Here is a 15,710-nt window from a genome sequence, read left to right on the forward strand (position 1 = left end):
TCAAGATTCAGATAACATAACCTTCCAGATACCTCTATGTACTAGGACCTAGAATCATTCAAGGAGCCGTTGTATCAGCCTGCATCCCCTTGTTCCATCCCTCTAGCCCTAGCTTGAATTATCGCTCTCTTCCCCCAAGCCTTTCCTTAGGCCAGAGCCTAAACCTGGTTATGTGCTTGGTTAGTGCATGAGAGGGCTTGCTCTTTTGGTAGGATTAAAACCAGAAGGAAGCACCTAGTAATCTGACACCTCCCAAGTCAGAGCATTCACAGGTAAGGCCAGCAATTTCTCTCCTTCTCCCTCAGCTCATCCCTTGCTAGGATCTGAATGTTTGCATTCCTCCAAAAACTCATACCTTGAAATCCTAACCCTGAAAGTAACAGTATTAGGAGGTGGAGCCCCTGGGAGGTGATTAGGTCATAAGAGTAGAACCCTCATGAGTGGGATTAGGTCCCTCATAAAAGAGGCTCCTGAAAGTTGCCTTGCCCCTTCCACCACAAGAGGTTACAGTGAGAAGTCTGTCTATGAAGGAAGCAGGTCCTCACTATATGCCAAATATGCCGGTGTCTTGATCTTAGACTTCCCAGCCTCCAGAACTGTGATAAACAGATTTCTATTGTTTATAAACTACCTAATTTATGGTATCTTGATGTAGCAGCAGCCCAAGCAGACTAAGACATCTCTCAAGTTGCCTCCTCCCTTTCCTTCTCACTCCCCTCCCTCACCCTCAAACGAACTGTCCACTCCCTTCAAGGGAGTTGCACGACGACAGATAATAGAGAGCTGGCTCTGTTCAAAAGCTTTGTCAGTGAATATAACCCACTTTAATCATAACTCGGAGAGGAAATTCAGAAAACTGTACATAAAGCTCAATATAATGTCTGGCTCAGTTATAAAAGCTTTAGTGAGAACTAGAATTTGATGCTCTGTTTCTAATAGTATCCAGAAACTAGTTCTAAATGCCCAATCTCATTTTTTGCTTTATCAGAAAGTTTTCAGTTGAGGTACAAAATTTATGGACACCTTTTGAGCTCCTATTTCCAAAGATTTTCACAATGAACAAGGAAGATGACATGGAACAACATATCAATACACTGAATGAACTTTTTAACCTGCGAATTATTTTATTAGTCATTCACGCATACATATTTCTAATATCTTTCTGTCACGTGCATTTTTTAAATATATATCCTCACATTATCAAACTTCTATTAGTAACTAAATTTTTGAAGATATACTAAAAGTGTTACATGTTGTTCACAAATTGAAGAGCAATGTCTTTTATTTTGGCAGATTTTGGGGGAACAGGTGGTGTTTAGTTACATGAATAAATTCTTCAGTAGTGATTTCTAAGATTTTGGTGCACCCATTACTTGAGGAGTGTACACTGTATGCAAGCAGTCTTTCATCCCTCACCACTCCCCACTCTTTCCCCCAAGTCCCCAAAGTCCAATGTATCATTCTTATGCCTTTGCATCCTCATAGTTTAGCTCCCACTTATGAGTGAGAACATATGATGTTTAGTTTTTCGTTCCTGAGTTACTTCACTTAGAATAATGGTCTCCCATTCCGTCCAGGTTGCTGCAAATGCCATTTTGTTCCTTTTTATGGCTGAGTAGTATTCCAAGGTATATGTATATATACACCACGTTTTCTTTATCCACTCATTGATTGATGGGCATTTGGGCTGGTTCCATATTCTTGTAATTGCAAATTGTGCTACTACAAACATGGGTGTGCAAATATCTTTTTCATATAATGACTTATTTTCCTCTGGTAGATACCTAGTAATGGTAGATCTACTTTTAGTTCTTTAAGGAATCTCCACACTGTTTTCCATAGTGGCTGTACTAGTTTACATTCCCACCAGCAGTGTAAAACTGTTCCCTTTTCACTGCATCCACAATTCTTTTTTTATTTTTTGATTATGGTCACTCTTGCAGGAGTGAGGTGGCATTACTTTGTGGTTTTGATTTGCATTTCCCTGATTATTAGTGATGTTGCCTTATTTTTCTGTATGCTTTTTAGCCATTTGTGTATCTTCTTTTGAGAACTGTCTATTTATGTCCTTAGCCCACTCTTGATGGGACTATTATTTTCTTGCTGACTTGTTTGAGCTCCTTGTAGATTATAGATATCAGTCCTTTGTCAGATGTATAGATTGTGAAGATTTTCTCCCACTCTGTAGGTTGTCTGTTTACTCTGCTGATTATTTCTTTTGCTGTGCAGAAGTTTTTTTTTAATTTAATTAAGTCCCATCTATTTATCTTTGTTGGATTTGCTTTTGGGTTCTTGGTAATGAAGTCTTTGCCTGAGCCAATGTCTAGAAGGGTTTTTTCAATGTTATCTACCAGAATCTTTATGGTCTCAGGTCTTAGATTTAAGTATTTGATCCATCTTGGCTTGACTTTTGTATAAGGTGAGAGATGAGGATCCAGTTTCATTCTTCTACATGTGGCTTCCAATTGTCCCAGCACCATTTGTTGAATAGGGTGTCCTTTCCCCACTTTATGTTTTTGTTTGCTTTGTGGAAGAGGAGTTGGCTGTAAGCACTTGGCTTTATTTCTGGGTTCTCTATTTTGTTCTATTGGTCTATGTGCCTGTCTTAAACAATGATTTTTGTTTTATCCACTATATGGTATTAATGCATTTGCTTGCTTTTCCTCTAAACACAAATTGTGCTTATTAAGCATTTTAATGTGCACTAAATATGGCAATGTGCTGGGATCGGCAGCAGAGCAATCAGACAGTCCAGCTGCTAGAGGCACAGACAACCCTCTCCCTTTCCAAACAGCATCGCCTAGCACTTAGCAAAAAAACCTGGCATTTCATAGGTGCTTTACAAATATTTACTAAAATCCACTGCCCAGTTTTTAATGCAGAAATATTTCTGTGAAATACGAAACAAATCATTCAAAATATCTTCTTTATAAAGAAATTTTTAAACATTTTACCTCTGCTTTCAAATGCTAGAAATTTTTTGCTTTTACCAACAACACCCCTCCCTAGTATTTTTTTGTTTCCAGAGAAGTCAAACCTTGATATTCTCCACTTATTGTCAACATTGATCAAAAGAGTGAACTATCAGATATATTAACTTGGACTGGTTATCTTAATTAAGTAAATGCCTTACTAAAATTTTATTAACTTTTATTTAAATTCATAAGCTGCAATATTTTAAAATAAGTAATCATATTTCCATGGGTAAAATAACCAGCATATATAATTTAAAAGTCTAAAAGCATTCAATATAAATATTTATGATCACTCTAATCTTTTCAAAGATTACTAGTAAAATTGATATAAGTTTAATTCCTAGAATTTCTATGGTAGTAATTTTGAATACTGCTGAATTACCTACAATACACAATAAAAGTTAACAGTAAATGCTAAGATGGGAAAGTGTGTGGAACCGCAATGTCAGTACCAATATTTATGTCATCACTTTCTTATGATGGAACTTTATCATATAGCCTCACCATTCTGCTTGAAGCATCCTGAAGTAAGTCTAGCAAAGCTTGAGTAGTCTCAGGGCAGATACCTCTTATTCTGAGACCCTCAATAATTACAGCACTAATGGATTTCACTGAGTAGTAGAAAATTTCCCAATGTCACATCAAAGGCAAACGGCGTCTAGACACAGACCTTACACCCTTCACAACAATGAACTCAAAGTGGATCACAGACATAAATATAAAACCAAAGCTATTAAAACTCCTAGAAGAAAAGACAGGGGGAAGTCTAGAGACTTTAGGTTTGACAGTGACTTTTTAGATATGACACAAAAAGCACAATTCATAAAAGAAAGAATTGACACACTGGACTTCATTAAAATTAAAAATATCTGCTTTGTGAAAGACACTGTCAAGGGAATAAAAAGACAAGCCACAGACTGAGAGAAAATATTTGTAAGAGACATATCTGAAAAGGGACTCTTATCTAAAATATACAAGGAACTCTTAAAAAGTCAACAATAAGAAAATCTGATTAAAAAATGGGCCAAAGACCTTAACAGACACCTCACTAATGAAGACACGCAGATGACAAGCACATGAAAAGATGCTCCACATCATATGTTAACAGCAAATTAAAACAACGAGATACCACTACACATTTATTAGAATGGTCAAAATTCAGAACACGGACAACACCAAATGCTGACAAGGACGTGGAACAACAAAAACTCTCATTCTCTGCTGGTAGAAATGCAAAATGGTACAGAGATTTTGAAAGACTCTGGCAGTTTCTTACAAAACTAAATATACTCTTACCATATGATGCTGCAATCATGTTCCTTGGTATTTACCAAAAGGAGCTAAAAAATTTACATTTACACAAAAAATTGCACACGGATTGTATTAGTCCATTCTCACACTGCTATTAAGAACTACTTGAGACTAGATAATTTATGAAGAAAATAGGCTTAATTAACTCACAATTCCACAGGCTTAACAGGAGGCATGACTGGGAGGCCTCAGGAAATTTACAGTCATGGCAAAGGCAAAGGGGAAGCAAGCGGGTCTTACTGTGGCAGAGAAAGAGAGACAACAAGTGAAGGGGGAAGTGCCACCTACTTTTAAAACATCAGGTCTGGAGAGAACTCACTCACTATCACAAGAACAGCATGGGGGAAACCCGCCCCCATGATCTAATCACCTCCCACCAGGTCCCTCCCCCAACAGTGGGAATTACAATTTGACATGAGATTTGGATGGGACACAGGGCCAAACATCATGGATGTTTATAGCAGTTTTATTCATAACTGTCAAAACTGGGAAGCAACCAAGATGGCCTTCATTTGATGAATGAATAAACAAACTGTGGAACCGCCAGACAGCAGAATGCTATTCAGCACAGAAGAGACATAAGGTGGCCGGGTGCCGTGGTTCACGCCTGTAATCCCAGCACTTTGGGAGGCTGAGGCGGGCAGATCACTTGAGGTCAGGATTTTGAGACCAGCCTGGCCAACATGGTGAAACCCCGTCTCTACTAAAAATACAAAAATTAGCTGGGCGTGGTGGTGCCTGCCTGTAGTCCCAGCTACTCGAGAGGCTGAGGCAGGAGAATCACTTGAACCCGGGAGGCGGAGGTTGTGGACAGCGGAGATCGCACCATTGCACTCCAGCCTGGGGGACAAGAGCGAGACTTCATCTCAAAAAAAAAAAAAAAAAAAAGAGAGAGAGAGAGACATGAGCTATCAAACCATAAAAAGATATGGAAGAAAGAGCATATTACTCAGTTAAAGAAGCCAATCTGAAAAGGCTACGCACTGTATGATTCCAACTATGTGACATTCTGGAAAAGGCAAAACCATAAAGACAGTAAAGATCAGTGGTTGCCAGGGGTTACAGGTAAGGGAGGGATGAACAGGAGAAGCACCGAGGATTTCAACAGCAGTGAAACAATTCTGGATGATACTATAATGATGGGTACATGTCATTCTACATTTGTCCAAAACCACAGAACGTACAACACCTAGAATGAACTGTAAGGTAAACGATAGACTCTGGGTGATGATGATGTGTCAATGCAGGTCCATCATTTGTAACCAATGTACCCCTCTGATGGGGGATGTTGATAATGGGGGAGGCTGTGCATGAGTGGGGTCATGGAGAATATGGGATCTTTCTGTACCTTTCACTCAGTTTTTCTGTGAACTCAAAACTGTTCGTTTAAAAAGTCTTCAAAACAAAAACAACAGAAAGCAAAAGGAATCTAACGGGGGGATCTGGCTTCCTGTACTATTTAACTATGAAGTAACATTACTAAATTCCTCTCAATCCCTCAGGTAAATGAGAGTGATATTATCAGTCTCCCTCTGGAATTTCAACCCTCAACTTTGAGGCCAAATATTAAAAAACTTCTGCAAAACTTCAAATGAGTCCTTAGAGTGTGTCTCCCATAACTGAAGTGAATTTTTAAGTTGATGTTTGCCAAGCTGACTTTCATCTTGATATACTCTTTCTTTGAAACAAAAAATCATGTTTTTGCTAGATATAGATATTACATCACAGGTGAAATGAACCATGATGCTTAAAAAGAAGGCATGTAAATGCCAACCATAAAATACTGCCATTAAGTGAAAACAGATTAAAATTTTTACATTCATTTTTATGAACTTGAACCCTTGCACCATTGTTTGCCTATTGCTGGGCTATCATGTAACATGGAAACTTCAAAGCTTATATTACTTGAAAATGAAGAAAAACAGTTTTCACTAAATTTCAAAAGCTTTAAAAACAGATCAGGGTCAATAAATAGTGTTGGCATGCTGGAACGCTGTATGTAAGCAACTGTCCTCCTCAGGAAATTCAAAACCAGAAACACCTCTAAGAATAAAAGCCTTTCCCACTACATGAAAGCCTCTGGGCTTCCCATGGAGCACTGCATGGAAGCCCCAGGGGGCCTACCCATGTCACTGGCACTCCACGTATGGGTGGAGATCTCCAACTCCAACAAAAAAGATAGAGCTCTCTTGGCTGGAATGACAAAGTGACAAAGTTCTCTATCTTACCCAATGATTTAAAATGATCATCTGAGTGTCCCACAGCAAACAGTAGTATTTGTAAAGATAAAAAAATATATTTTTCTATTGAATATGTATATCTATATATCTTTAATAAACTATTACAGTATTTTTTGGCAGATAGTGTTGTGGTCACATGGCTGATACAAATAGAAACACCGATAGGAGTGAATATCTTGCTCCTGTCTTTCCAAGCTATAAGAAAGGGAAAGGAAGACTTGGTGACAGTTAGAGTTTTGTTTTGTTTGTTTGTTTGTTAGAGACAGAGTCTTGCTGTCATCCAGGCTGGAGTGCAGTGGTACAATTTTGGCTCACTGCAAGCTCCACCTCCCAGGTTCATGCCATTCTCCGGCCTCAGCCTCCTGAGTAGCTGGGACTACAGGCGCCCGCCACCACGCCCGGCTAATTTTTTGTATGTTTAGTAGAGACGGGGTTTCACCGTGTTAGCCAGGATGGTCTCAATCTCCTGACCTCGTGATCCGCCCGCCTTGGCCTCCCAAAGTTCAGGGATTACAGGAGTGAGCCATGGCGCCTGGCCAGGAAGAGTGTTCTTACTGTGAGTCATGTGTTCAAAAAGGCATAAACTTCTGATGCATGGCTGACTGTGGCAGAGACTTGGGATCATTCCAGGGATGGGAGGTACAGACTGACTAACCAGTGACACACCCAATCAGACTATCGTCAAGTAAATCTTCTTCATCAGAGAGAAAAAAAAAAAAAAAAAAGAGTGTTTTTATTTGAATATTTCCAAGATTGTCATCATAAGATGAGTAACTGGGAAATTACTGATATCATTACCTGTTTATGTCTCAACCGAATATGTTTAGAAAAGAGAAATAATTCTGCTAGAACCCAGAGCAAAACGAGATCATGGACATTGATCAAGTGATACATCTTTTATATTTTTAAAATATACATAATAAGGCAGTCTACATGAGCACTAAGAAATACTGAAGAAAGACAGATTAATGAACACTACTAATAAAATTCATAGCACATTATAACAAGGAGCTAAAATTACCTTATAAACACTTGCAACCCTTTTATTAATTAGAAAAGCAAAAATATCAGACAGTGTTCCCATCTTACTGTTTAGTAAAACCAAGAGAGACTACAGTCATAGACTTTCATCAAGGGAGTATTCTTTATCCCCCAACTCACTAGATGCCACAGTCAAACTAAACGACACCAAAATGACTAATATGAAGATACTAACTTCAATAGTCTATCAGATTAAAAGGCAGTGAACACACATAACTATCCTCATTACTCAAATGTATATCCTGTCTGAAACCACAGTGCATGGTTTATCCCCACTTTAGACTATCTGAAATGTCAGTACACTTCCAATTGGGTGAAAGCTATAATAAGCTATTCGAACTTTTGACTTTGATATTTCAGAACACCAGTTCAAAAGAAAAGAGTACTACTAATGGATTTTTTTAAAACTGCTGAGATTACTGGATTAAATATTAAGAAAACTATTTAATGGTGGTAATGAAGGAGAATGCCTAGAGGTTTCTAACAGGCAACAAGCAGAACTTGTATGTCACAAGAAATATGATTCTGGCAGTGAGCCAGACAGAAGTCAGCCTTTTCCTGTACGAAAATGAATTCAGGTTTTAAAAATATCCTAATCATATTTCAGCTAAAACTTGGGATCTCTAGTGGGTAAAATATCCTCAAAGACAGATAGCTTACTATATTTACCATTAATTAAAAAGTCAGGGCTTGTAATACCAGACCTCTGAACAGCTGACTTTGTTTTCCTCTCAGGCATTATATATAACGCAGGTGGATGTAGCCACAAACAGCAGTGCCTGCTTAATCATTTCAGAGTGCAACCAGCCAGGCTTTCCTCAGTTACAGGTTTCATACTAAATATAATTATCTGGACTTTTTATTCGTTAACACCACAGCTTTTAGATGAATGTGTCGTCATTAACCAGTGGCTATCAACAATGTGATTCACAATTTACAGAAATATTTTTTAATAAAAATATTACGCAGTACTTTGGTGTCCCACAGTAAATTACAATTGCTGATTACCATGGCTTCAGATTTACTTAAGCTACTTTTGGGAAACGTTAATTTAAAGAATACTGGGTACTAAGAGATTGATGAGACTTATGTGGCAATGCACAAAACTCCAAACTGGTGTTATTCCAATTAGAAAACAGTATTAGAATGAGCTTTGGAGGTCTGAGAATTAAAGTGACTTTTTAAAAAACGAATATATCTCTAAACATTCATCCAAATGTTTGCTATTGCCATTAAGGTAGAAATTACGTATTTCTTCTAACGTGTACTGCCTATGCTCACAATAGTTTTTCATCAACTCTGAATATCCTCCCTAGTCACACTACGCTGATCTTTTCAGGCTTGGTATAGCTTTTGGAAATCACTTCTAATCATTCGGAGCCCAGGCTGGTGCATAAGGTGCATTTTAAGTGAAAACCTGGGTGTCACTATCAAACATGTTTAATGACCTATTTGTGGGGTCAATGCCCCAAAAGTGGGACCCCTAAAATATTATGGGCAATAGTTCATTACTGGAAATATATAACCTACAAAGTTACTTCTTTGAAAAGATCATATATTTGAGATATATGCTTTTATAAATCTAGAAAGATTCCGTGCTTCATAGACACACTTCCTTATAGGCACAAACCCACCCAGTTCCTATTCAGACTTGTGGGGCGTACGGTTGATGGCTTTTTTTTTTAATTGCAAACATTTAAATAACAACTAAAGTAGTTTGCAGGTCACACAGCTCTTTCTAACAGGTATTGTTTACCCTCCATCTTCTAAACATTACTAGAATACATTTAAATCATACAGTTTTCAGATTAATATAAAATAACTTCCCTTTAGTGACCAGTTGGGCTACATGGTTTAAATTAGTTTAAACACTATTTGACTCATTGTCAAACTAACTGAAACATTATTCACGTTCCAATGAATGTAACATTGGAAGATCACAAGAAACACACTTTAAACTTTATTCCTGGCCCTTATTCACATGTCTGTCCTATACATGTCACCTATACATTAGGTGAAACCACATGAAATTGACACTACTGTAGGTCACAAATGGTTAAATATCAGCAACTTCATATGGAACAAATTAATAATATCACCCTAACACAAAGAAGTTTGAACGCCTGCCAACAGGGCTGACAAGATAGAGACTGTTATTTACATGCCCATCGTCTAGCAACAACTTGTACATACACAAAGTTTGATAGTTTATAAAAACCTTAAAATATATATTGTTGAACTCAGCAACTCTGTGAATTAGGCACATCAGGTACCTTGATCTCCACTTTACAGATGAGAAAATAAAGCTCAAATGTTAAGTCACTTGGTCAAATGTTCAAAGATGTGAAGTCACTTATTCAAAGGTCCAAAAGTAATGGAGTGAGAAATCTAACCTAGGCCCTTTGACTCCAGACCTTTTGTTGCAAACAACTCCTTCAAAAGGATAATCAAAATCTCTAAGTACTAGTGCATACACTCTCACTGCCTGCATGTGGACAGATAGCACAAACACTTGGGCGATAAGTGTCTAGATTGAAATAGTTAAGTGCTTTCAAAAATGTGGGTATCAAGTACATTCTAAGAATTTATTTGCTCGCTTCTGCAACCTGTACCTTCACCCAGGATTTCATCCTTATGCCTCACAGGCCTGCCTCTCCCTTATTCCCAAAGGTCACATACTTGGCTAACTGTACTATGCATCCATTGGGGAGCAAGATATTACACTACACATACAATGTAGGCCTTATACCATCAATCATGGTACTAGCCTATTTTACTTCTTTGTAAGCGAAGTCTGGGGTGTTGTTCTCAATGGTATCTTCATTGAATGAATAGTCCATAACTCAAACTGATTTTGGTAATGTAATGACTCCACTTAAAGCTGAAAAGAAAAATCTACCACTCCAATCATCATGATTTATTGATGAAGCAAAGATTTTGTGTATTAACTTCTAAATCAGGCAATTCTACCCATTAGAATATTCAGACTAGGAGATCGATGGTAAAATGTCATAAGGCTTCCTTCTCAATCACCCACCCCCTACTGGTCCACCATGCAATAGAATCTTTCTTGTTTACTAATTAAAAATAATATATATTTTACCAGTGCTGTCTTTAGATACAGAGCCTGATAACCCCTTCTTCCTACTGTCTCGTACTGTGAGGTATCAATTTGCGGGGATCAAATCTCACCGGTGACCAAGAACACACATCTGTAACTACGGTGGCCATGGGAGAAGCCAAACACCTCATCACTCTCACACACACACACACACACACACACACACACACACACACACACACACATCTTTGCTTTTGAATTATTTTTTAAATACTTTAAATACTTACTCACACAGCAGAACACCATTTTCTAGAGAGGCTCGAAAATCTTTTGTTTCAAAATTCTTCTCTGTCACTGCCTGAAAGACAGGTTTGTGTGTTAATTTTCTCTTAAGCAGGGATAACACACAAGTCAAATTCAGTATTAGATTAATTAATATGCATTTAATGTTATACTTGAAGGATTTGCATATATAGACTGTTATATCCTATAATCTGTTCCTTATAGTAATATGTACTGTTTGTTTTATGTTACAAAGAGATAGTTTAACCATTTTAGTATGACAAATATATGCAGGAACAAATCACAATGAGTGTTTTTGGTAATATAATCATTTTATTGGATGATACATGAAAGTTAAGAGCTAAACTAAATTTTCAACATATTTTATATATTTTTAAAAAACCTATGGGTGGTCTATTCTAATAAGAGTGGATAAAAACAGTTTAAGACAGAAACTCAAAATACCAACTACACTCAATACACAAATCATTCATGTCAATTCCATCTTTATATTCCTTAAATTTCATTACAAAGCAAAACAGCAGAGGGCATGGCACTTCTTAAACTTATTTATGAAATTGTCCTAATTGATGTAAAGAACCATTTATTGAAACATCCTAGGGAGAAGACTATTAAATCCTGGGCGCAGAGAACAAATAGAAAGAAAGGTAAGATGGTGAATATTTTAAACAGACAATTCCCAACTTAAGGAATTACAGAGGAACAGGCACCTGCAGTTACCACCACCAATAATGTTGGTGAAAACTCTAGAAAAATATCTAGATTCTCTCTCTAAAGTGGGAGGTGGTTGGGATAGAAAAGGGGATTCCACAAGGGAAATAGTAGCAGAGAAAATGAAGGTCACGGTGGGGAAAGGCTGCTCTAAGAACAACCCTTGGGACTGAGTCCCAGCTCGAGTGGAGGGCAGGGACCAACGGCAGTGACATCAGCTGTCCTGGAGATGCAGCCACCACCTAAAAGCAGGAGTAGTCCTTGCTCCACCTGCCGCTTCAGAAAGAAATACATTTCTGATATTCAACCTGGAGCCAGGTTGGCTCCAGGGCTCAATGAAGGGACCTTTACCACCATCCGCTAGCTGTCCTCACTGCTGCCAGCTTCACAGTCCCCCTATAATCCCTGTGTGTCTTCATTCTGCATCTCTCCACAGTACCCAACATTGCTGCAGCTAGACATGGTACCTGTCAACTGACAAAATAATGGTTGTGTTTCTCAGAAGTTGGTCTATACATTTGGACAGGAGCCTGGGCCAGGAGGCAACAGGAAGAGGTAGATCCTTCCTGTACTTGGCATTAATCTACAGAAGGGCTGCACTGCTGCTTTACTTAAACAAAGGCTGAGTGTCTGTTACAGGCACTACCTGAATGCTGGGTAGGAATTTACCGGAAAAAAAAAATGTTTTAAAGGCAGGCAGCTCTTCCCTCAAGGAGTCCATAGCCTCATAAGAAAAACATAATGTTTAGGCTGGGCACGGTGGCTCACGCCTGTAATCCCAGCACTTTGGGAGGCTGAGGTGGGCGGATCACAAGATCAGGACCATCCTGGCTAACACGGTGAAACCCAATCTCTGCTAAAAATACAAAAAATTAGGCGGGCGTGGTGGCAGGTGCCTGTAGTCCCAGCTACCCTGGAGGCTGAGGCAGGAGAACGGCATGAACCCAGGAGGCAGAGCTTGCAGTGAGCCAAGATGGGGCCACTGCACTCCAGCCTGGGTGACAGAGCGAGACTCCATCTCAAATAAAAATAAATAAATTTAAAAAAACAAGAAAAACATAATGTTTAAAGCACAGTTAAACAAAGAGAATGACACATTCTTCTGAAAATAACTCTGAGAGGACCCTGGATTATCCCAGCAACCTGTGCAACACAAACTATTTTGAATTTTCCCCAAATTGTTCCAAAACAAACTCAAGGGGAGTGCAGATCTCAGCTACAGAAAACACTGTAACATGTCATTCATCTGGAAACTCCTATGCAAAGCCAAAAAGCATGAAATAGGCCCAGAAACATCCAACACAGATGTTAAAGCCCATTTTCTCTAGTCACAGCAAAGCCCCTCAGAGCCACTGACACTTACTACAATCTGGCAATTAAATTCCCAAATCAATATAGATTCAAAGCAGTGATTTAGAAGAAAGAAAGGCTGTGTCCTGCAGACATCGGATAGCAGTGAAGAATGACAGTCAACAGCAATGAAAGGGCCAATAAGAGGGCAGCGTGTAGCAAGTGGCAAAATGGAAAGAAAAAGAACTGAAGTCTGACCAAAACAAAGTAAGTTCAAATTCCACATTCACTACCTAATAACTGTGCGATCTTAAGCAAGTTACATAACCTCTCTGTACCCCAATCTGCTCATCTGAAGCAGGGAAAATATCACCTGCTTATTAGTTTGTAGTGGCTGAAATGTGCAATCAAGTTCTTGAGGGTGGTTAAACAGCACATGCCAAACCTCCTTACGTGCATTGACCCTGAAGTTACAACTCTGACAATACTCCAGTAATTAATCCTCAGAAACACACCTCCGCATCATATAGACATGGCTGAGTTAGTTATATTTAGAATATCCTTTAATAAAGTGGGAAAAATGGAATATTCAAAGCTATTCAGAAAACCCAACTATCCATAATGGTTCATCTCCCCCAAAAAGACAACAGAAAGGCCGGATCATGTGTAGTAGACTTCAGATCCCCTCATATATCCAAATATTGATGTACTCTTGTACTTATGTACTTTCCAAAATCTAAATAATGATGATAAAAGACCAGATTCCATTTGCACAGTATTTATATTTTTTTAAAAGACAATATAAAAACTAAATGAAGGTTTTAAATAATAGCTTATATTTTGAGGACGTGGCAATCTGGCATGCCCTGTACACCACTGAAGGTAATATAAAATGATACCACAATTCTAGAAGGTAATTTGTGATATGTATCAGAAGTCTTAAATATGCATATTCTCCTGGGTGCAGGATCTAGCAATTTATACTAGGACAACAGGACAAGCGCACAGAACAGAACTGTTTCACAGCGTTCTGTAGAATAAATAGCAACAATTACAAAGACCCTGAATGCCCAGCACTAAGAAATTGATTACATTATGATATAGCCATAAAACAGAAAACGACACGAAATTGAAATTCATGTCATAAAAGTGGATTACTTGTAAAGAATACTTATTATTTAAAAAGCAATTTACGAAAAATACGTGGAGTATAATCTCAATTTCTGTAACTCTCTAAGAATGTATCATAAGTAAACATGGAATAAATATACTAACAGTAATTATTTCTAAGTTGTAGAATTACACTTATTTTTAATATTATCTTTTGTTTATATTCTTTAAAGACTACAGGTGTTTATATATAAATTTATAAAATACATTTATAAAAAATAAATGTACATATAAATTTATTAATATAAAAGAACAACATTCAAAAGAAGTCAAAACCAATCAGATTTACGTCAATTTACTAAATCTCCTGTACCTAAAGAAACAAAGAATAGAAGGAGCTGACAACAGTTTTTGTCCTAGGTAATTTTTCTCATTATCTATGCAATCCACACAATCCTTAAATTTAATAATCCTATTATGTCCATTTCACCAGTATGAAATTTGAGGCTCAGAACATTTAACTTTCTAGAAAGTTACAGAACCACCCACATGAAACAGACACCAAAAACCAATAGCATTTTATAAGTACTCAGTAAAAGAGTAACTCAACTACATTAGACTCTAAAGTATTTATAGGCTAAGAAAAATAAATTATCTTCAATCTATTTAGAAATTTTTAAATTAGGGTATTTTACCATATAATACACCTTCAAAAATAATCCTCCTCTGTTAAGGGTATAGAAGGTAGATCAGTAAATAAAAATGTTCAGTTAATCTTTTTATCCAATTTTCCTGGATAAAAAGATGTGTGAACACATAATGACTGCGTGTGTGTATGGGTGTAGGTGTGAGAGAGAAAGAGAATAAAAATATAATACTCTAAACTTCAGTATAAAATAAATTCTCTTTAAATGTTTTACCAGTTTTGTGGGCATTTTCATGAACATTATAAAACATTCGTACTGCACATACTAGCTACTCCAACCTCAATAACTCGAAAAATCTAATTAAGTTTTTAATTAGCAACTCTTATACCATACAATTGTAAACTCACCTAAGACTCCCTCTAAAACAAAACAAAAATTTTTATGAGTTTAAAACCAAAAGAAGAAAGCACAATTTTATAGCAGGACTATTAGGTCTACAGAGGCTGCCTCAGCTACTTACCTTAAGTCACAACATGATGTCAATGGTGGCCTGTTGAGGCCAAGTAGGGGCTCTGGAACTAGGATGCCTGAGTTTAAAGCCCTGCTCTGCCACTTTCTACCTGCAATTCTGAACAAGCTATGTAACATCTTAGTTATCCCATGTGTGAAATGGAGATGTACCTATCTCACACGGTTATGGTGAGGATTAAATGAGATAATACGCATGAAACACTTAGCACTTGCCTGACTCAAGAGAAGCACTCACAAATGCTAGCTGTTATTATCACCTGTTACTATCCATCTGTAGACTGAAAGTAAGAAGCTGCATCTTAGCAGACAAATGTCTGTTTTGCCAGATGCAACATCCTTTATTTAAAGGAAGAAATTGAGTTATCAAATTATTTTCTGTGTTCTGACAACATTGCAAAAGTTATAAATCTACAAACCATCTCAAAACGCAGTGAAAGTAGGTCATTTAAAAATAAGAATAAATCACACTTTAAATGTGAATTCATTCTTA

General features: G+C 37.5%; 1 protein-coding gene across 14 annotated transcripts in view; it reads right to left on the reverse strand.

Moving 5' to 3' along the window:
* The window catches only part of LOC105481741 (LIM domain 7), a 233,405-nt gene that overhangs the window by 131,273 nt on the left and 86,422 nt on the right, over positions 1-15,710 (reverse strand). For all 14 annotated transcript variants that reach the window (XM_011741470.2, XM_011741469.2, XM_011741471.2 and 11 more), the window contains exon 3: positions 10,916-10,986. In XM_011741470.2, coding sequence (XP_011739772.2) covers positions 10,916-10,986 — 71 coding nt within the window. The remainder of the gene's footprint in view (positions 1-10,915; positions 10,987-15,710) is intronic.

This window comes from Macaca nemestrina, chromosome 16 (genome assembly GCF_043159975.1).
Source record: "Macaca nemestrina isolate mMacNem1 chromosome 16, mMacNem.hap1, whole genome shotgun sequence".
In the NCBI taxonomy this organism is placed as follows: Eukaryota; Metazoa; Chordata; class Mammalia; order Primates; family Cercopithecidae; genus Macaca; species Macaca nemestrina.